The 22887-nt window shown below is 41.6% G+C and overlaps 1 protein-coding gene across 3 annotated transcripts in view; it reads right to left on the bottom strand.

Moving 5' to 3' along the window:
* ARHGAP26 (Rho GTPase activating protein 26) overlaps positions 1-22887 on the bottom strand; it is a 411202-nt gene that overhangs the window by 196304 nt on the left and 192011 nt on the right. For all 3 annotated transcript variants that reach the window (XM_079771397.1, XM_079771399.1, XM_079771398.1), the window contains one exon: positions 7676-7712. In XM_079771397.1, the coding sequence (XP_079627523.1) occupies positions 7676-7712 (37 nt within the window). The remainder of the gene's footprint in view (positions 1-7675; positions 7713-22887) is intronic.

The raw sequence follows: 22887 nt of genomic DNA, 5'->3' as shown, positions 1-22887 counted from the left end.
TCCTCTCCTGGTCCTCCATCTCGTACGCATCCTCATGAAGCCAGAAAAGCCTTGATAAAACACCGCTGGGAGTTTGATCTGCCTGAGCGCCTAACGAGTGGTGAGCACACGTAACAGAAACAACATATAAAGCAGCTTTGGTTGAGTTGCCGAATGCCTGCAGGAGGGCAGAGAGCCATGTCACGGTTCTGTACCAGGGGAGCTGGAAAGTCACTGAAGCATGTGACTTTTCCAGGGTGTGTGAGGAGCCACTGATAGTTCAATGACGAGGCTCACTGGATGGAATATGGGATGGCCCCTCAACCGCAAAGAGCCAAGTGGGTTAGGTGTTGGAGGCTGATGACAAAACTCCTTCCAGCCCCTGTGGGTTGGCTACATAATGACAGGATGGTAGAACAGAGCCAAGATCTCACGCATATTGAGAAAGGGAGGGAGAAGGGGGTGGCTTGGGCCATCAGGCAGACTCCGGTTTGACCGTCAGCCCCACTGCTTCTCGACTGTGCTACCTGAAACTCTTAAGCCTGTTAGCGCGATTGTAAACTCAGCTGTGAACAGCATTTCTGCAAATAGCAACCATTCACATACCACTTTCATGCTTCCTGCCATAACTTCCTGCCGTCGTAGAATAATTTTTAAAAATGCATCCTTGTATTAAGCTAAGGTTTAAAAAACTATAGTCTGTGGGACAAATTCACCATTGCCTGGTTTGTAAATAAAGTTTTACTAATAAACACCACACTCATTTGTTGCCATGTTGTCTATGCCTGCTTTCATGCTACAACAGTAGAGTTCAAAATCACTGCTCTTAACTGAAAAAGCTGACCCCTGTGCTAAACAATAACATTTAAAACCTGGGTTTCCCTGTACACGATCTCACCCCCCAAATCTAAATGGTAATTTAAAGTGTGTGTCTGGGACATCTAAAGGGATCTGGGGTACCACCAGCAGTGTGTCTTCCCCACTTTGAGAAATGCACTCATGAGGATTGAATGAACTCACACTCACCAGGCACCAAGCCCGACAACAGCAGCAGTTTGGCAGCTGCCTTGGTTCTCCCCCGGGCTCCCCTCAGGGACAGTGCTGCCAATCCGGTGAGTTTTCTCTTCTCATGTGAGGGAGTAACTGGCATGGCCAGACAATGAGAACGGCAAGAAGCAATAAGAACTAGGCACTTACTAGCTAACATGTCAGATACTGTGCTGAACTTTAATCCTCACAGCATTTTACAGAAAAGGAAGTGGAAGCATAGAGAGGTCCACTCTGATCGAGGCTTCCACAGCACGCTAATCCACACCATGAACACAGGACCCTCCATAGAAACAGCTCTCTCCCGTCCACATGGCAGGACCCACCCACAGGAAATTATCTGTGAAATGTGAAAATGAGGAACAAGGATGCTCAGGCTGATGTTACCCATGATGTCAAAAGTCTGGAAAGGACATTCAAGTCCAATGATAACAACTGGTTCAACAAATAGGGATATAATTCTACAACAAAATAATAAACAACCATTACAAATGGTATTTATAAATAATTTTTGAGACATGAGAAGATGCCTGGAAACAAGTATATTCAGTATAATGCCAATGAAGTCAAAATACATATTGACACTGACAAAATATATATAAGACATCATAAAAAAAGGCAAAAAGGAAGCATTTCTGGGGGCGGTATTATAGATGATTTACATTGTTTTTTTGAGATTCACTGCTATATTTCCTTCATATTCTACAATGATTTCATATTATTTTTATAGGAAGTGAACATACATGTTTTTCAACTTGCTTAGAAGTGAAGTTTAGAGTGAATGTCTACATCCTATGTGATAAATCCTAACTCCAACTTGTCATTCTTTCTCCAGTCACTGCTCTGCCACCACATCCCAGTATGAATGACAACTTGACAAAGTTCAGTGAGCATTATACAAATACAAATGATTTTGTGAGAGTACTAGATTAAAAACAAACTGGGAATAAAGGGACTATGACTTGGAAGCACAGAGGAGATGTTATATTTCATTTTTCTGGGAGGAGGGCAGCTGGGAAGTTTCCATTTTTTAAGTCTCTCTAGCCTAGATGGAAGCCTATCTCAAACCAATCAGCTCTGGGCATTTTGTCTGCACACTGGTTACATCCATAGACATCAGAATGTCACCCACACCTACACATTTGTCTATTGTCTCCCAATGGTGTGAGCTTCAACAGCAGAGGATACACTCTTTAAAGACAGAGATGCACATTCTACTTGTGAATGCCCTTTATCCCTCAATGCTCAGGTCTCCTAGGACCACAGGCCCTTTAAGAGCTCTGATAGGTTTTGATCAAATGAAGAGCTACAGGAAACCTGGACTCCTGCAGTTAAATCTAGTAAAGCTTCAGGGAGGAGCAACCAGGAAAACGTAAAACAAGAGTGGGAAGCAGAGTAAGCCACCGCGATGTCCTCTTGGAAAGCCAGACGGTCAGGGTTGAGCTGGGCCCTGAGGTGCATGAGATGGCATGTCCCTTTGAATGTAATCCGATTAACCTCGGGAATGTGAGTTAGCACTCACATTAACAGAAGTGGCACTATGAAATCAAGATTAGGAGAAGAAGCCCTCTCTGTCTCAATCTGTCAGTCTTCAGCCTTCAAACAGCTGGAGGAACAACGGGACAGCAGCACTTCTGTAAACAAGCTAATCTTTTTAAAGCTAATAGGCAGTGACATTCTCATTTAAAATGTCAAACTTGGAAAAGACCAAGTCACACTAGAAAAGCCTGTCTTTCCCTTGCTCTTACCCTGGCCACGTTCCTGGCTTCCTAACTGTTCCTCAGGTGGGACCAAGGACAGCAGCTGCCTGGGCTGAGGACAGGCCATTTCCTGGCTTTTCTTCCTGCTTCTGACCCGAGCTCAATTCAAAAGAGGATAAACCAATTCTCATAACTGTAGCCAAAGGCAGGGCAAGCAACAGGACATGTAGACGCAGCAGATATACATGAAGATGGCAAAGGCGGCCACAGAGGTTGGGACAGGAGGAGGGATTCTTGCCCAATGCCGAGTCCCATTGTTTGTAATAAGCAAGGGGGCAAATCAGTGCCAGGTATCAGCTGTCCAGATTATTGACACTGTAAGATGACTCCCTCAGTAAAGAAGCCTAGGGAGCAATAAACCCTACTTCCTCTCTACTACCCTTATGCCCATCTTTTCCGTTCCCTTCCCTACCAGGTAAGAATGTGGCCAAGAGAGAAAACTCAGTGTCACTGGTGTATATTCCCGATACTCTAGGTACCTAGGGAAGGATCCCTGACGTCTGCAGGATCCACGGGATGAAAGGCCCTTAAGATTGGCAAAAATAGCAGAGTGGTTTCTGAATTTAGTATTTAGGGGTTAACCAAACAAAAAATGCACAAGATCTGTAGGCAGAGAACTGAAACTCTAATAAATGACAAAGGTGATCTGAATAAATGGAAGGCATTCCAAGCTCTTAGAGAAGGTAAGTTAATATGAAAGCGGTATCCCCAAATTAATCAATACCGTTCAATGCAATTCCAAATGAAAATGTTAAGTTTCTGAGGAACTTATCACACATATACCAGAATTTATATAGAAGGATAAAGTTCCACAAGTAGCTGAGCCAACCCTTAAATGGAGAGTAAAGACAGGAGACTTAAACTACCAGATATTAAGACCGGCCTCAGAGTCATCACATTAAAACCAGAGAGGTCTGAGCACAAGAACAAATAAACCAAGGAGATAATATGCAAACCTAATATATAAGAAAGCTGTCAGCAGAGGTCAAAGGTGGAGAGAATGGAGTTTAATAGATGTTGGTGGAAAAACTGACTCCTTATAAGGACAAAAACAAAACTGGATCTTCATGAAACACCATATATGATGGTAGATATCAGATTAGAAGCCCAAATGTGAAAGATAAAATCATGAAGCCAATAAAAGAAAATGTAGGTGCATATCTTGGTGACATGGGTCAGAAAGACCTTTTTTAAAACACAACTTGAAAATCATAAACCAGAATGTAAAAAAAAGGAGATGAATTTGAATATTAAAACAGTAAGGCTTTATACTCAAAGGAGGATATCACACATAATATTAACAGAGAGATGACAAGATAGGAAGAAATATTTAAAATGTCTACACCTAACAAGGGATTGATATCTAGAATACAGAAAGAACTTCACAAATCAACAAGAAAAACTGGTACCTGCCATATAAAATGGGCAAAGAACATAACCAGGCAAAAAACAGAAGAAGAAACCCAGTAAATAGGCAAATACAGGGATGCTCAAGCTCATTAATTATCAGAGAAATGAGCTAAATAAACTAAAACAACAATGAGCTATCATTTTCTAAGACTGACAAAAAATTAGGTAGCTGAATAATGGCAAGAGCTGGCAGGAATGGAGAAATCCTCAAGGAGGGTTGATGGGACTGTGGACCAACTGATCTGGAGAAGGACATGAGAGTCCTCCCTAAAACTCTGTATATGCACCCCCTTTAACAGACCAGAAATTCTCCTGTGCATATAACCCAGAGAAGTGCCACACAGGGAGACAGGTAAGAGATGTTGGTGTCGTTAGCAGTGATGAGGAGTTGGAGGCATGAGGAGGTGGAGGGCATCTGCAGAAACAGATGACAGAGTCCTACACCATGGAGTGTGCAGCAGACAGAAGCCAGGCTCTAGAAGCAGACAGAGGAACATGGATGGCTCCTAAGACCATGCTGAGGGAGCAAAGTAAACTGATCAATACATATAACCACTTGTGTCACTTAAAAACACAGGTAGATAAAAAATATACACATTGTTCGAGAATACATATTAAAAGAACACATTAGAATGGTGGCCTATAGGAGAGGAAAGGAATATGAATTGAGAAAAGAATGAAAATGAATGGAGGGCCCTGTGATGAGAATGTGCCACCAATGGAGGAGTATGTTTAATTCAATCTCTCTATATCTGAGATCAAAATAGAGAATAAAAAGGAGAGGATAAAGGCTCTGCACATATATTTATCTGCTGCCATCCGCTCCCTGGCAACTGGGCTATTTGGAAAATGCCAGCAGTTGACAGACATTATTTATGGCCATGTCTTGTAACCCATGGGTGCTGTAGGCCGTGAGAGAAATTTCAAAATGAAAAAAACAAATTCAGGAGTGTCCCAGAGAAATTTCCTTTTGCTACCTGCCCATTCTGGGTTTGTGATAAAATGCTGGCATTCAAATTCCCACCAAAACATTTTCTAGAAAGAGAATGCTAGACATGTGAAGTTTGGTTATTGAAGGTAAAAAGAGCAATGCCTCACTCTTAAATTCATAACAGATTGACTACTTAACTTTAAAATAGTTTTCATTGTGGTATAGACAGAAAAAGAGTTGCAGAATTCAGACCCTGGGCAAGGAGCACTAGGGGTGGGTGTGGGGTAAAAATGCAAATTACTGCAATGGTAGAATGAGCTGACAATGCTCTCAGGGTCATCTTTCAAATCTATTAGTACCTATCTCAAGCAGAGAGAAGCAAGTTCTTAAGACCACAGTTACAAGGAAACTTCAGGTTGGGGGTCTCCATTTCTATGCCTTTCATCCCCCTCAATTCTTGGGTCCTTATAAGGAGTATGTCTCAGGGATATGGTATGGTCATCTGTTACTTTGGCTTGCTTGTTACCTAGCCTCTCTTGTCCTAGTGGGTTCCCTGATTTCCCTCTGGCAAACAACTCTGCTCCCGTTTTATGCAGAAACAGTCAATCAAGGTGTCTTGTTTTCCGCTGGCTGGGCCCAAGCTAGACCAACTTGATGCCACCTTCCCTGGGGGATCTGAATTCTCAGAAAGGGCAAGAACTAAAAACAGTTTAGAGTTGTATCATCCTGCAAATATCACCGAGGAGGCCCTTTCTCATTAGTTCCTGGGTACCCAGAGATGGACCCCAGTTCTTCAGTTCTTCCTACTTTACTGTGTGTTACCCTACAGCCTTCCATATTCCTACATGATTATTACTATTGCTTTTGCTATTGTTATTTTAGCCCAAGTTATCCAGAGTTTATTTCAAACACTGTAAAACAATCCCACCTGATAAAGAGGGAAAGAAAAAAATGACTTGTTTCCTTGAATATTTACTTGAAAAACTTTTTCCTTGTTCAATTATTGAAGGAAAAAGAAAACAAAACAAAGAAACATTGTTTCCTGTCCTAAAGGTCTCAACCTACCAAAAGCCACCATTCCAAATTACTTAATATCTCATATAAAACTCCTGGGAAAGCCCTGGCTGGTGTGGCTCAGTTGGTTTGAGCATTGTCCCATACACTGAAAAATTACGGGTTCAATTCCTGGTCAGGGCACATACCCAGGTTGCAGGTTCCATCCCCAGTAGGAGTGCATATGGGAACAGGAGGCAATCTCTCTCTCTCTCTCTCTCTCTCTCTCTCTCTCTCTCTCTCTCTCTCTCTCTCTCTCTCCCCCCCTCGTCCCTTCCTCTCTAAAATCAATAAAAAAAATTTTCTCAGGCCCTAACCGGTTTGGCTCAGTGGCTAGAGCGTTAGAGCGTCAGCCTGCGGACTGAAGGGTCCTGGGTTCAATTCCGGTCAAGTGCATGTACCTTGGTTGCGGGCACATTCCCAGTAGGGGGTGTGCAGGAGGCAGCTGATCGATGTTTCTCTCTCATCGATGTTTCTAACTCTCTATCCCTCTCCCTTCCTCTCTGTAAAAAAATCAATAAAATATATTTTTAAACAATTTTTTCTCAGGTGAGGATTAAAAAACAAACAAAAAAACATTCCTGGTACAATTTGTTGTTTTTTTTTTGAAAGAGTGAAAATCTCTGTCTTATAATGGATTTCACACATGCAAAATAGCTCATCCTTTTGTCCACATGGGCAGGCACTTGTTTTTACTGATTTTTTCTGACATGACTGGAATTCATGGTAGGGCTACCTTTGAAATTTTTTTTCCCAAGTAAATTTTACAAAGCAAATCTGAGGCAAGGGGACATAATTTCCTTTGTACTCTTGTAGCAACCTGGAAGGAATGTGTTTTTTCTCCTGTGCACCAAGGAGATAATCAGCCAAGCACTCTAGCAGCAGCAGTTTTGTTTTAATCCCCTCGTCTTTACAAGGCTGCAGGTGCCCTTGGAAATCATAATTAACCAGAGTGCTCAGAGCCAGCAGCAGGGAGAATGTCCTGTATATTCTACGGAGGCTGCCCAGGGTCACTCTCATCAAAGAGGAATATTATTACAGAGCTCGCTATCTCCACTCCTCCTCTCCAGAGGCAACAAAGAACACTACACGATCACTGAGATAGTTATTGCCTCTCCAGTCCTTTGAGTAAGACAGTGTGGGAGGCAAAGTCAATTCTGGCTTTCTCATACGCAGGGTTCTTTGGGAGCTGAGTATGATTGGATTAAATGACTTTTAAGTGATGATTGGAGCTACATTCTTAAGACGACCTATGTTCTGTATAGTGAGAAGGGTTATATAATGCAAAGTGTTGTTATAGTCCTGTCAGTCAGGCTCACTGAATATCCTGGAGTCAACCAATGTGTCAGGGTGGAAGCCTGTCAGGCTGCACTGGGGGGAATGGGGCAGACCCAACATGCCCACAGCACCTCCTGGTGGCTCTTCTCTGGAGTAGCAACTTCTCAAAGCCCAATCCCAACCCCAACCACAGAAAATTATAAACCACAGTACTTACTTCCTTCATTCTGATTGTCTTTGTTCGAGTTGTAGACCTGGAAAATAGAAATAAACATTTACTTATGTGCATTTTATGCCACCCTAAAGGTTCACTGAAAGATACCAATACCTTCCCCCTTTTCCTAGTTTGGGCTGTAAAATAGAAGGCAATTTCTAGCTAGCCCCCAAATATGAATCCTCTCTATAATTATCTAGTTCCCAGTACTTAATTCAATTGTTCTTAAGTGGTTGTACATTAGAATCATCTTTGGAACTTTATTGTTTTAAAAAAATCATATTCTTTCTTTTAAAAAACCTATGTGTATATATAAAGCTAAAAAGGAGAAAACATTTAAAATTAGTTATAAATCATTAAGCATTAACTGTGCACCAGGCAATGTGGTAAGCAATTCACATAAATTACCTCAAATTATCCACAAAACAATTCTGTTGGGTAGGAACTGTTATTACCACTGTTTTACAATGGAGAATTGAGAGTTAGAGATGTTAACTAAGGCCTCACAGCTAGTAAGTGGCAAATTCATGACAAAGATACATTACAAACCATTAAGTGTTAACACTGGCGAAAGGGACCAATAATTTTTTTACCTTTTTGTAAATTTGAATTTCATAAGGAGATCATATTACTTTTACAATAGAAACCCCTAAATGACTTACAGGAATCATGAAAGGGAAAGTGCCCCAAATAAAACAGACAGTGACATATTGCAAGAGTCGGGAAATATTTTTTGTAAAGGACCAAACAGAATTAAATATTTTAGGCTTTGTGGGCCAGGAGGCAAAATAAATGATATCATGGAAAACAAATTTCCACAAATTTTTTTGTGGATAAAATTCAAAATATAAAAAATTTTTCAAAATAGAGGTATAACATTCCTAGCAGGTAAACATCCCTTTTAGGGTTTCATGGCTCTCTTTTCATGGCTCAGTTCCTCTAAGAGTTAAATAAATGGTTCTCAAATAAGAGTGGCCATCAGACTCACTTGGAATATGTTCTTGTTGTTTTTTAGGTTTTGATGGCCAGCTTCACCCTATGCTTTTTCACACCTACAGAATCATAATCACCAGATTTGGGCACTATGATATTTTTCTAAAGCACAGGCTTTATCTTATGTAATAAATGTCAGCATGTCATGTATAGGCAAACTATGGCCCACAGGCCAAATCCAGCTCACCACCTGCTTTTGGATAGCCCATGAGCTAACCCTAGTAACTACAGATGAACATTTGCAATTGATTTGATGATAGGAAATACTAACTTTGAACCTTAAGTGTTATTCTCCCTCTAAAAAATATTCTATTCTTCTGATTAGTAGACCTGTATTTCAAAGACTTCTACTCTTTGGAAAAAATATTCTTTCTGTACTAGGGGAACATGGTTGCCCAGTCTCCCTCAGCAGTACCTCTACCATCAATATAAGTGAAGAATTTAGACTAGATCATGCTTTTCAAATTGAACCCCACAGCCCCTGCAGTAGGACTGCCAGAAGGGTGGGAGAGAAGCTAAGACTCCAACTATCCAAATGTCCTCCTTCCCTCGCTTTATTCACGTGACTATCAAATAAGGGGATACTGTCTTGAAATAGTTTGAAGACCTCTTGAATGGGTAATTTCTAACGTTACTTGCAATTAATTAATTTGCTTATTCATTCATGCATCTAACAAGTATTTATTATGTGCTTATAATGGCCAGGCAGTGTTCTAGATGCTAGGGATACAGATGAACATAACAGCTATGACCTCTGCTTCCTGGAACTAGCCTACTAGGGAACTAAACAGAAATAAACAGAGACACAAATATGATATTCAAATATTGATAAGTAGAGTGGAGGAAATAAAAGTCTACTGTGAACCTGAGGTGGGGAAAAGATGACATTTGCATGAAAGGACCTCCTTGGAAAGACCTGGGGGCCAGTGCCAACAGCAAGTGCAGGTCTTGAGATGGGAAAGGCATGGTCTTTTGGAGCGAGGAAGGCCAGTATGGTCGGCAATCAGTGTAAGGTAGGAACTAAGAATGGGCAGAGGGGCAGTGATGCAATCTTATAGGGCCTTGTGACCTGTCAGGGAAATGAGAGGCCTCCTAATAGCTGGGACCAGTGATCCATGGTGGATGGCTTTCACTAACCTTGGGAAGTTGGGTAAGGGAAGTGCAGGGAAAGAGACCATATTTTGGCAAGTATTTTTTTTTTCAGCCATCCCTCCCATTAAATTCAAACATTTTATCCCAGAGACACTTGCTCCTGTTTATAAATAGCAAAATCCAGAAGAAATAGCAAAATGCAAGGCTTTCAGCCCTCCTTAATTAGGAGGTGAGTTTGCACCAAACAGGTTTCCTGGTCTCAGGAGACCACTGTCTGGAACAACCAAGCACTACCCAAAGTGGAGAGGTGTGATCAATGAGCCAAAGGCACCAGAAACATGTGCTGCCTGATCCTCTGAGGCCAGGCCATTAATCTCTGTCTAGTTTGGTAAATGAGCCAAAGAGAATGAGTTCTGAAATGAAGCTAATAAACCGTGCCCGCCAGGAGTGCGTGACTACATGGCCCAACCAGGAAGGCCCAGGGTCTGGTAGGAGCCTTGCCGTCACAAAGGCCAGATAGTGGCTAGGTAAGAGGATTGTATCCTCTTATCTCGAGGAAAGTGAGGAGGGTAAGGAAAGCTTTCACATGCTTCCTCTGCACTAAGAAAACTAACAGCATTAACAGGGAATGTCTTTATTACTCAACATTTACCAAGTACCACATATGACATCATCTAATCCTTGAAACCACCTTATGAGTTAGGTACTAGTGTTATTCCCAGTCTATAGATGTGGACCCTGAGGCCCAGAGAGGTTACACAGTTTGTCCAAGGACACAGCGCTGGGAGGTGGCACACTATTCTATCTTGCCTCTACAGGGATACTCCAGTCTTCTTTTAATTCCCAGGCAGTTGCAAATGCACACAACTACCAAGCCACCCCAGTGGTCTGTGGTTCATAAATACTTTCCATACTGGCAGAGGCAAAGGGTATACAATTTACCTTTAGAAAAAGTCAGTCTGTTCTGGGAAAATCTTCTATAGAAATCACAGTTGCCCACTAGTCTCAGACTGAAGTTCAAAGGCAAGGGCACTTTCCTAAAATGAAAGGTCTCTAGCAGTGGCTCCTGGCTCATGATTAGCAGAGCTATCTCAGATTATATACTTTCAAGTAAGCACCTCCAGACCCATTGTCTTAAAAGGACACACCCAACTCTACAGGATCAATTCAAGGGGACATGAATCGCTAAACAAGCCTCATCTCAACAACCCAACAGAAGCTATAGTCTACCTGTCCTGATTAGCCAGAGTACTCGGAGACCTGGCCACACTAAAGTTTCTTAGCCTTCTGTCTTTATACGCTTTGATGTAGGTATGATCTAGCTTCTGCTGAACATCGAGATTTATTAAATATCCAGACCAATGCATGCTTGTTTTCAAGTGGGTGCTTCTAGAGAACAGAAACATGTTCACCTTATCAGGATCCATATGAGTGACATTATGTTATAATGGCAACAGTAATAGTAAATTAATAAAAATGATGATGACAAAAGCCTAGTTATGTATCAGACACCATGCAAGTGCTCTATATGTACTATCTTGTACAGTCCTCACACCAACCTAATAATTCCCATCATATAGATGAGCAGACTGAGGCATTAGAGAGGTTAGGTCACTTGCCCAAGGTTAGACAGCTGGAAGTGGCCAGAATCCAGACAGGAACTCCTATAGTCTGTCTCCAGAGCCCAAGTTCTTAACCGCTAACCACATGATAAGTAAGACATTGTGGATGACGATGATAATGACGACGACAAAGGTAATGAGATGTTCTGGGCAGCTAGGGAAAATGAGTCACTGGAGGAAAGAATCTGCCAAGAGTAAGAGAGAAAATGAAACTGGGAGCGGCCTTCTGATTCCAGCCTGAAGCGATCACTACTAACCTATGCAACAAGCTGGTACCTAACATAGAAGGAACACTTCATGTTCTCTCTGAACCACAGGGCTTGATCCTGAAGATAAACACCAGGCAGGAAAGTGGGTCTTTGATACAAATCACAGGGCACAGCAATTCTATGAGTCCTCACCCAGAAGCTACAATGGGAGCGCAATTTAATAAATCAAAGGAGGGTGAGGAAAGCCTTCATATGCTTCCTCTGCACTAAAATGCGATTTGCAATAAATTCTGTTCACTGCTGAGTCAATTCAATTTATATGTCCCTAGAGAATTAGAAAGACTACAGAATCATTTGGATTCCCAGAATTTTTTAATGGGTAATCTTTATGACAATTACCCAGGCCTTATTGATAAACACAAAGAAGAATTTCTTTTAACTTATAAATTAAAGGCATAAATAAAGCAAGAATTAGACAAAACAATCTCACTTTTCCCCTCTAGTACATAGCTGCATAAGAACTTGGGTCAAAATCTGCACAAAATGAAGGTGTTGGGAGAAATAAATTCATAGGCAGATTTATTTAAAACTGCTGCTCCTATCTAAAGTGCACTTGAACTCACCCCTAAGCTCTATAATTCCCTGAGTGTCCTGGAATATCTCAACCTCTCCCCCCTGGTTGTTTCCGTGATATGTCAATGTGGAAACACACAAAACAGAACTACATGCCAACAACTTGAAATACTGCACAAGCCGGTTCTGCAGCATCAGCTATGTCCCTTCTCTCTGTGTGACAATGGACTGGCCACCATGAGGCCTTGCTTTTTTGAACTGTTTCTCTGTCAGTTGTGACCGACTCATAGTAATCTGCAGCTTAGGTTCAAAGTCCAGCTCTACCATTATTGGCTATACATTCTAATCATTTAACATCACTAAATCTCAGTCCTGCCACCTGTAAAACAGGGATACTAATATTCCCCACCTCTTAGGGTGGTTGTGAAACTAAATGAGATGATGAACACACAGCATTTAACACAGAGCACAGAATACAAATGCTATGGCCCAATGAGCATTCTATAAAGATTAACTTTCATCACTGACACTGTCACCCTCCTCCTTCCTATCTTCACACTTAGCCCCTATGAGATAATCGGCTAAGCATGAGAATGTAGCTTGAGGAAGTCAGTGACACAGATCTCATTAGCATTGGAAATTAACCAACTGAAACTAATTAAAAATTAAAACTTTTACATCAATGGGTTCTCAGTCTTGTTTTTGTTTTAACAAAAGTCAAATATAAAAGTAACCACCCACCGCCAATCACCTTTTCACCACTGATTAAGTGCTAGGCACCATACTAAACATGCACATGAATTATTTTATTTCATCCTCAAGCCTATATCAGGTACTACCACTGCCTGTATCTCATAGCATCATGTAGGTGAAATAAGGTTCTAAGGTCACAAAGCTAGCAAGTAGCAAAGCCCTCTAGACTAAAGTCTATACTCAACCAAACTTCCCTACCCTGTCCCACTCTCCATGAGAAAGAGAGCTTGGCAATTAACAAAGAATTCAAAAGAAGCTAAGCAGAAATTAAAACGGCAACAATGCAGCCATTATGTAAGAACAATATTTCCATCCAATTTGAACATAACAGTAGTTCTACAAACTTCCAATTAATAAAGTATAGTAGTCATTCAAAACCACAACCAGTTTGAGATTGAGAGACTTTAGGATGCCTAAAAACGTCCTTCCTAAAAACTATGACCACATAAGAGTGAGCTGGCCAGCACTGTCAAGGACTGTGTGGCAGACAGAATTCTTAGTAGCACGCCACATTCAAATACTCAGCAACTCCCTTAACAGGGTAAATTTAAGAACTTTTGGTCACACCCCTGAGAAGTTACTAGTAAGACACCCTTGGTCTGTGGAGCATCACCCAATAATAAACATGAGTTTTTGGATCCAGGGGAACCTCTCTTCTGGTAGTGGGGGCCACAGGCCACACTTGGAAAAGCTTTTTGAAAAGGAAATTTTGAATCTTAAGCATGTGGGTATAAAACCAGTGTGAACAGCTTGTAGTAAATAAGGGTGTGTCTCAACTTGGGAACTAGGCATTGGTTTCTCCTCCCCACATGAGAAATGTGCCTCTTACTGTCACAGCCTGAGTGAAAATACGTGCTGGAGAGAAGGGGAATAAAATGGTTGCTGCTGCTTCTCCATTTCTCACCTAGCAACATTCCCTCTGGCTTGCCTTTCTACTACTACTGATATTGCATTTGCTGTCTTAGGGAGGAGCTCTCAAAAGTGAAGCCAATAAAAATATATCTATCTGATGGCTCCTCCCGGTGACCTGTTCTTGAACAAATATGAAGACCTTGCCCTTGCCCTGCAGGATTACATGTAAAGAGGGTTCAGTAATGGTATATAGCAGGCCATTCAATAAGTATGGTTTGAATGGACAGTTTTGAGTAGAGGAGTAAAAGAGAGACTGAAATTTTTTAAAAGTCCCCAAGTTGGAGTAGATGGGGACAATGAATTGGTGAGCCAGATCTATCATTTCCAGGTGATTGTATCTCACTCTTCCAAACATCTGGCAAATTTCTCTTGGAATCCGTACCCGGAGAGGAATGGAAATATACAATTCTAACCTTATTATGATACCATATAATACAGTTTTATCTTATTTGGCTCAACTCAAGGCTATCAAAATCCCTCACGTAGCCATTTGTTTCTCTGGTACACTGCTGAATGTCAGCTCTGCACCTAAGTGACAACAAACGCTGCTAATGGATTCAGAGGCCAGGTGTCTCCAGGGTGTTCTGAAATGAGACTGAAGGATGGGGTTATTAGACCTCATGCAACAGAGGCGCCTTAGGATTCAGGGCCTCTTGGAGAATGGCCCAGCCAAATGTGACCAAATGGCTATGCTCCTAAAGCCAATTGGAGAGCGTCTCTGACAGTGCTGAAGCCTGCTTGCATACCAGCACACCAGCATGCCCGCAAATAAAAATGACTGCTTGCTGCTCAATATGATCATGGCAAAGATGGCGGGCAGAAAAAGAAACCTTTTTTTCCAGGAGTTCAGGCATTGCCTGTTACTTTGTATCTAAGGATATAAAGGGCTTATCTCTTGTATAATTCCTCAGTGATACTGGGGGGGGAAACAAACTGCTCTGGACACCTGCTACTACGCCCTGCTCAGCTCCCATGTTCCTCTTTTCCTAGGGATACCACCCTAATTTCCCCTGGGTAGCCACCCCCACCACCACCACCAAGTCCATGCTGTTCAGTGGGGTGAGGAGGGCGGCCCCAATTCCACCTTCAGGTTTGGACATGTAATCCAGATATTGCATCCAACTGAGCAAGTGATTCACCCCAGGCCAGTCAACACAATACCTGTTTTTAACACTTTTTATTACAACTGCTGAAAATGAGGCCTTGCTGTGTTGTGGGGAGAATGGGATTCACACCTGGAATTTCTGTGGCCAACTCTGCCACCATCTACACAAAGTCCGAGTAAAACAGGTCAAAGGAAAGCGGATCCCTGACAGGGAGACTGCATTTCAATGGCATTGTTTGAGCTCTTTTATCTAAATGCATCTGAGGTTCCTCCCTGCTCTTTCCATGAGTGAACCAACAACATCCTTAAAAAAAAAAAAAAGTTGTGTTTCTGTTGCTTGCAGCCAAGAGTAGTAGCAAATACAAAAGAGCTAATGAGAGAAAAGCCTAATTAAGCTTCATAGGGAACTCCAGAATGAAGAACAAAGGAAAATATGCCACAAAGTAGAGTGGGAAAGAAAATAGTATATTCATGTCACTCCTGAGTTCCCCTTTCTTCTGCCTAACATATCCAGTCAGTTTGAAGACTGATCAATTCTATCATTTTTATATATCTTGAATCTATTCCTCGTCCCCATTTCTTTTTTCTACTGCCCTAGGTCAGGTGTTGTCTTCTCATCTGGATCCTAACTTGGCTTTCTCCCTGGTCTTGCTGGCTCCCCTCTTTCTCTCTGCTCCATCTGTCACACAGATTGCTCCTGCAAGATGTGCTTCCTGAACCACAGCTCTGGCTGGAGAAGAGGAACCTTTAAGACGTCACAATATCAGTCTTCAAACGCTTGCAGAGCTGTCATGAGGAAGGAGAAGACTTACTATCCTGAATGGAGATGAAAGTGGAGGTGGAAGAAGGCAGATTCCAGCTGGATACAAATGACTACACTTAATACGTTGCGGACCAGTAGTTTTATTGCTAGCTTTACCCAGTGGCCAGATAAGTTTCTATTGAACGAGTACAAAAAACGTTTTACATAAATGTTAAAGGCACGCTTTAAAATTAAATACCCACTGCATTTTGAAGTTATGTATTATGTGTTCTTATAAGCTAATATCTTTTTAAAGTATGAAACTTTGTAAAACACTGTGTAATATGAAGCAAGAATTCTCGTGATCTGTCTGCAATGTGTTAAGAGCTCCACGTGGTCCACTCAAGCTGGGAAGATGGCTGAATGTCATTCTAAATCACAGGACTGAACTCCATCTCATCCAGAAAGTGGCCCTGAGCATTCCTGGGCTGACAAAGTCAACTTCATTTGAGGTTTAATAATTGTTAGCCTGACCTTTCACCTGCACAAGCAGATTCCAGAACAGTGGAAAATGCATCGTTTACTGTGGCCTCTGGAGACATGGCATTCAGGGTTGGTTCTACCACTTCAGATGGTTATTTAACATTTCTGAGTGTTTTCACCTCACAAAGTAGAGCTAAATAACAATACTTCATGAGGGCACTGGGAGAATTATAAATAGTCTAACCGTGCCTGAAAGTACTTGAAAATGTCACTTCTATTTCCTCTACCTCCATAAAGATTTCTTAACTTACTTGATGGCTGTAGACCACCCTAATATCTCCCTTCTTTGACTGCTCACTGCTCTAACACTATGATCTATAGAATTTAATACTTCAGAATGTAATGTTTCATTCTACATTTTCCATCATTTCTAATCTCCAAATAAATTCCTGATGATTAGTTCTTACACTTCTATGGGGCATTGAACAGTCCAAGAAGTTGCTATTGATTGAGAAACAAGAAGCTTAAGACAAAAGACACACATTCCTTTGTCTCAGTCTCTGTCGGTGGGTCAAAAGCCACAATGACCTTGATGACTAAGTTATCTTGATCCTTACAGTGATGCGTTCACACTTTGAGTGTGGCTGGCACTTACTGTGCTTCCCTGTGAGCAAGCTCAAATAAAGCTGGTATAATTTCCAGGGAAAAGGGGAAACAGCTCCTCCTGGAGCCTGTCGGTTGTAAGTTACACCCAGATATCCTGAGAAGGGGTAAGGCCAGGTTTTTTTTCTTGTTCAATTCAGCATGAACAAAATGTTTCTGGGGTTACGAACACTGGTTGTCCTCGGTGCTCCCCCTCTCCAGTTAGACTTTATGTGCTATAGAAACACTGTTGCCATAGTTATAATTCAGGAAGCCTTGTTGTTTGACCTCAAGAAAAATTCAACCTCAAATCAGGATAACACTGACCCTCTAGACTACAATTAACCATCAGAGGGGAGGACCTGCCAAATTCCTGCAGGCTTCTAGAAGGAACTACTGTATTTTGGGTAACACGCAAGCAACAAGAAGAGGAAATGCTGCAACATTATGCAATTTCCTTGCATTTCAGAGTCAGAAATCCTAAAAACCCCTATAAGCAACTTCCCTAGCTTTCAACCCAAGATCAGAGTCACAGGCAATGTAAATAAACACTAGATGCAAGAAAAGAGAATTCTAAGTAATGTACAAGTCAGAAAGGTATTTTAGGAAAAATTTAAAGGCAACAGAAGGGGCACAGGCCGACTCGCTATCAAATGCACAGCAGTTAAGCAGACGGCGTGTGAGCTGACATGAATGTAGGATGTGGCCAGCTCACAGTGCAAGCAGCCTGCTGGCTTTCACATTTCCGGCCTCAGGCTGATGTAACATTAAAAAGTGGGTGTGAACCCACTAGCACATCAGCATGGTGTTCCCATGGGAGAGGAAAGACCACCTCCCCATCTCCCAGACAAAAACTAAAGTCTTAAACAGAATGTCTGCCTGTGTTTCTCTCTCTCCCTCCTCCCCAACCCCTTGTCTTTGGAAACAGTGACACCGCTCTGTCAGCAGAAGACAGCCTTATGCTCTGGAAACTGCAAATAAGAAATGCCTTGGCACAGTATACATGATCCCAAACTCGAGGCTTGTGCAGTTGGTTCTGCTGTCCAGGAGCGATGTCCAGAGGGTGAGTTTCTGCACAAAACCCACTCCCTTGGAATTCCAGTCACCCTTCCTCCATAGGATTTAAGGCAAGTCATATATCAATCTCATGAATTTCCACAATGCCCCTTAGAGAGGCAAGAGGTGACTGTCCAACAAAGGTGAGGTCAGAGGACTACACTTTTAGACAGGTGACTCATAAGTTTCCTCAGATACAGGTCCTAACCTAAATCCAGGAATAATCCTGACACCAAGAAGCATTTGCAGTGAGGGGTCTGATTTCCTTGTTGTGAGCTGGTGGGGAGGGGGTCCCTGGGACATAAGAAATATCTGTGTTTTTCTATAACCACCAAGGAGCAGAATGGGGCTTACAAAAGGGAAGGGTAGATTCTAGAATTCTTGTGGTTCGATCAAGGTTAAAAGTTGTTAGGAAGGAAGTTTATCAAGATTCCCCAGGATTTCCCACACAATGACTGGGGAAAAGGGTAAGGTTGAGACCATCAGAGCCCTTAGGAAATAACCGTTTGTTCTCTGATTACCCAGCATTCATTCACTCTTCTTTAGGCAACTTCACCTGCTTCCCTTTAGGGGTTCACACCTCTCCAACACAGGCAGAGTTCACATTTCTGACTCTGGGGGTAAGACCGACAGTGTGGTTTAGGCCAGGCCAGCCAGAACAATATATCCACCCCCTACTCCCAACATCCTATATAATAAAGAGGTAATATGCTAATTAGACCAGACAACCTTCCGGAACAACCAGTGTGTGGGGGGGGGGGGGGGGGAGGGAGTGAGGTTGCGAGGCAGGGCTGTGAGGTCCGAGGCAGCCGGGGCTATGAGGGCCTACTCTTGCACGAATTTCATGCATCAGGCCTCTAGTTTTATAATAAAATTTTTCAAACATAAAAGATGAAGGAACTGACAGTGAACACCCCCTCCCATCACCTCCATTCCATAATTGGTAATATGATGCTACATTTGCCTTACCACATATCTAGCATCAAGCATCCATCAATCCATCTGATTTTTTGATAAATTTGAAAATAACTTGCAGATATTAGTGCTTCCCTAAACACTTCAGTATGTATATAATTTACTAAAGTTAGTTCACAATTTGTTTATTAATCTTTTAAAGGTAAAAATTGCCTACAATGAAATGCACAATTCTTAAGTGTGCCAATCATGAGCTGTGACAATCCTATCTAATAAAAGAGTAATATGCAAATTGACCATCACTCCAACACACAAGATGGCTGCCCCCATGTGGTCAAAGATGGCTGCCCCCATGTGGACACAAGATGGCCGCCACAAGATGGCCAGCAGGGGAGGGCAGTTGGGAGGGACCAGGCCTGCAAGGGAGGGCAGTTGGGGGCGATCAGGCCAGCAGGGGAGGGCAGTTAGAGGCAAACAGGCAAGCAGGGGAGCAGTTAGGCATCAATCAGGCTGGCAGGGGAGTGGTTAGGGGGTGATCAGGCTGGCAAGCAGAAGTGGTTAGGGGCAATCAGGCAGGCAGGCAGGCAAGCAGTTGGGAGCCAGCAGTCCTGGATTGTGAGAGGGATGTCCGACTGCCCGTTTAGGCCCGATCCTACCAGGATCGGGCCTAAACGGGCAGTCGGACATCCCTCGAGGGGTCCCAGATTGGAGAGGGTGCAGGCTGGGCTGAGGGATACACCCCCATCCGTGCACAAATTTCGTGCACCGGGCCTCTAGTTTCATACATATCTATGTAACTTAAAACCCCCTATCAAGATAGGAACTTTTCCATCACCTCAATTCTCTCTGCCCCTTTCCATCTTAACACACACACACACACACACACACACACACACACACACACAACCATTCTATTTTGCTCCCAGCATTAGTTTTACCTGTTCTAGAACATCATTCAAATGGCACCATATAATATGAACTCTTTTATGGCTGCCTTGTCTCACTAACCATAAAATTTCATATTGTGGCATGAATTAGTACTTTGGTTTTATTGCTGAATAGTGCTTTATTGTTTGAATATATCGCAGGCTGTTTATTGATTCTCCTGTACATGGACACCTTGGCTGTCCCCTGCTCCAAATGTTTTTATATGTCTTTATGAGGACCTCTATTTTCATTTCTCTTGTCTAAATATCTAGCAGTGGAATTACAGGTAGGTTTTATTTTCATTTGCTACTTCATAAGAAACTGCCAAGTTCTTTTCCAAAGTGGCTGGACCATTTTACATTCTCACCAGTAGCATGAAAGTTCAGCTTACAACACATAATTACCAACACATGGTATTGTCAATCTTTTAATTTTAGCCATTTTGATAGGTATGTCATAGTGTCTCATGGTTTTAATTTGCATTTCCCTGATGATTAATGATGGGCATACTATTTCATGTGCTTATTGAACATTTAAGTCTTGCAAGGTGACTGTTCAATTCTTTTAATCAAGTTGTTCTTTTTATTTCTGAGTTTTATGAGCTCGCTATACCTTCTGGATATAAGTCCTTTGTCAGATACACAAATTGTATGTTTTGCAAATATTTTCTCTTACTTGTGGCTTGTCTTTAAACTTAATGGTGCCTTTGATAGCACAAGTTTTTAATTTTAATAAAATCAAATTTTCCTCTTTTTTTTTGGTAGAGCTATTGCACTCTGTATCCTATTACAAAACCTCTGCTAACTCCAGATTGCTAAGACTTTTGTCCTGTGTTTCCTTCTGCAAGCCTTACAGTTTTAGTTTTTATGTTTAAGTTTATGAGCCAGCTTAAATTAATTCCTCTAGTTCCCTTAGTTTGTAAACATAATTTACAGTTGCTTCTGAGTCACAGCCCAGATTTGTAACTCACTGGTTCAAATATAAATTTAGGAACAAGAAGCACTAACCTATCTTGCTCTCTTCTTCCACCCCCTTGAACACTGTCGTATGGAATCAATCCAAATAACCTTCAGGGGTCCTTGCAATGTTAACAAAACTAGTATTTCCTCCTTACCCACTCAGCTGACAGGACAAGGGGGTAAGTATGCTGAACTTCATAAAGACCTATATATACAGGGTTTGGCAAAAGTAGGTTTACAGTTGTAATGCAAATAAAGAATACAATAATTAATAAGTAATGCAAGAATAAATTCTGTGTTTTGGTGTACTCACAATTGTAAATCTATTTTTGCCCATGCCTATATATAATGGTTAAGGCTAATTTGGGGGTACACAGCTAAACACATGACTACCAAAAGCTACTATCAGAATGGACAGGGAGCCCTGGTAGCCTTACCAGCCACTGACTTCTGATCAAGCTTCTCCTTCTCTCTGGATCTGAATTTCCTAATCCATCAAAAGGGGGACCAATATTTTACTTTGCCTTATTACTTTGGTTTCTTAATAAAAATTATCTATCTTTAAAAAGGGGGGACCTGAAACAGATCTGCTTTAGAATTCCAGATTCCCTCTCTGCCTAACATGTTAATATCCCACCATCAAAAATGAATTCCTTTAGGTAGTTGTGTCAGGCAATTGTGTCAAGACTCCAATCACTCTAAGGCAGTGGTTCTCAACCTTTCTAATGCCGCGACCCTTTAATACAGGTCCTCACGTTGTGGTGACCCCCAACCATAAAATTATTTTCGTTGCTACTTCATAACTGTAATTTTGCTACTGTTAATAAATCGTAATGTAAATATCTGTGTTTTCCGATGGTCTTAGGTGACCCTGCTAGCGGTTCTCAAATCTGTGGGTTGCGACCCACAGGTTGAGAACCACTGCTATAGAGCCTAAGACAGGTGTCCTCAAACTACGAACCGCGGGCCACATGCAGGTGTTTTTGCCGTTTTGTTTTTTTACTTCAAAATAAGTTATGTGCAGTGTGCATAGGAATTTGTTCATAGTTTTTTTAAAACTATAGTCCGGCCCTCCAATGGTCTGAGGGACAATGAACTGGCCCCCTGTTTAAAAAGTTTGAGGACCCCTGGCCTAAGACTATCAGAAAACACAAATATTTACATTACGATTCATTAACAGTAGCAAAATTACAGTTATGAAGTAGCAACGAAAATAATTTTATGGTTGGGGATCACCACAACATGAGGAACTGTATTAAAGGGTCGCGGCATTAAAAAGGTTGAGAGCCACTGCAAGGGTTTCCTATTACAATGGGAGGGTGGCACCTATATCTTATCAGCAAGCTGCTCCATTGGGATTGGCTGACAATTGGTTAAGAAGGACTTGTCCTGTAACTTTAGAGCAAGCATGTCTAACTCTCGGCCCATGGGCTGCATGCGGCCCACAACGATTATTTTTGTGGCCCAGCCAATATAACAGTATGTAAGAAACGTTTTAATAAAAATCTCGTAACTTAATTTTTACAATATCCTGTTATACATAATTATTAATAACGAACTACAACATTCGCTAATGACTGATTACTATAATCGTGTTGCATTCATTTTCCTTATGCGCCTTACGCACAGGCACACCATTTCTATCCACTAATACTAGCAGTGAATATTTTAGCAGCCGATTGCCACGTCATTAGTCTTGTACTGACTTGTTTGGTGTGCACAACAGGAAATCTTTTGCTTTTGGAGAACAAGAAAAATAGGTTTATCTGCGTTATGCTTATTAATTTGTGCAGTTATTCAGTGTCTGGTAAGTTAATGTTCAAGAAAAACATTAATTTTATTAAAATGTTCTATTACTTTATGTTAATGATTACTCATTTATTTCAGCCCATTGTATTCATTATATCTCTATCGAAATAAACCTATGTTTCTATGAAAATTGAAGCCTTTGTTTTTTTGCAGCCCACATAAACTTAAACCTTGTTTATTTGGTCCATGTTATTTGGTCCACGTTAGCCGTTGAGTTTGACATGCTTGCTTTTGAGGAACAGGGAGTTAGGACTGGAAAGGAAAGGGTTTGGAAGGCTGCTGATCAAAGACCATCTCAGCTTACTGAACAATGTGTTTTAAAGCTGACCTAGAAGGAAGGGGTTATTAGTGTTCACATCAGCAACTCACAGTGCCCAACCCAAGCCTCTCTTGCTTCTTCTCTGGTGAGAGCCAAGCACATGG

The sequence above is a fragment of the Cnephaeus nilssonii genome, assembly GCF_951640355.1.
Source record: "Cnephaeus nilssonii genome assembly, chromosome: 5".
NCBI lineage: Eukaryota > Metazoa > Chordata > Mammalia > Chiroptera > Vespertilionidae > Cnephaeus > Cnephaeus nilssonii.
This window is presented reverse-complemented; position numbering and strand designations above follow the sequence as displayed.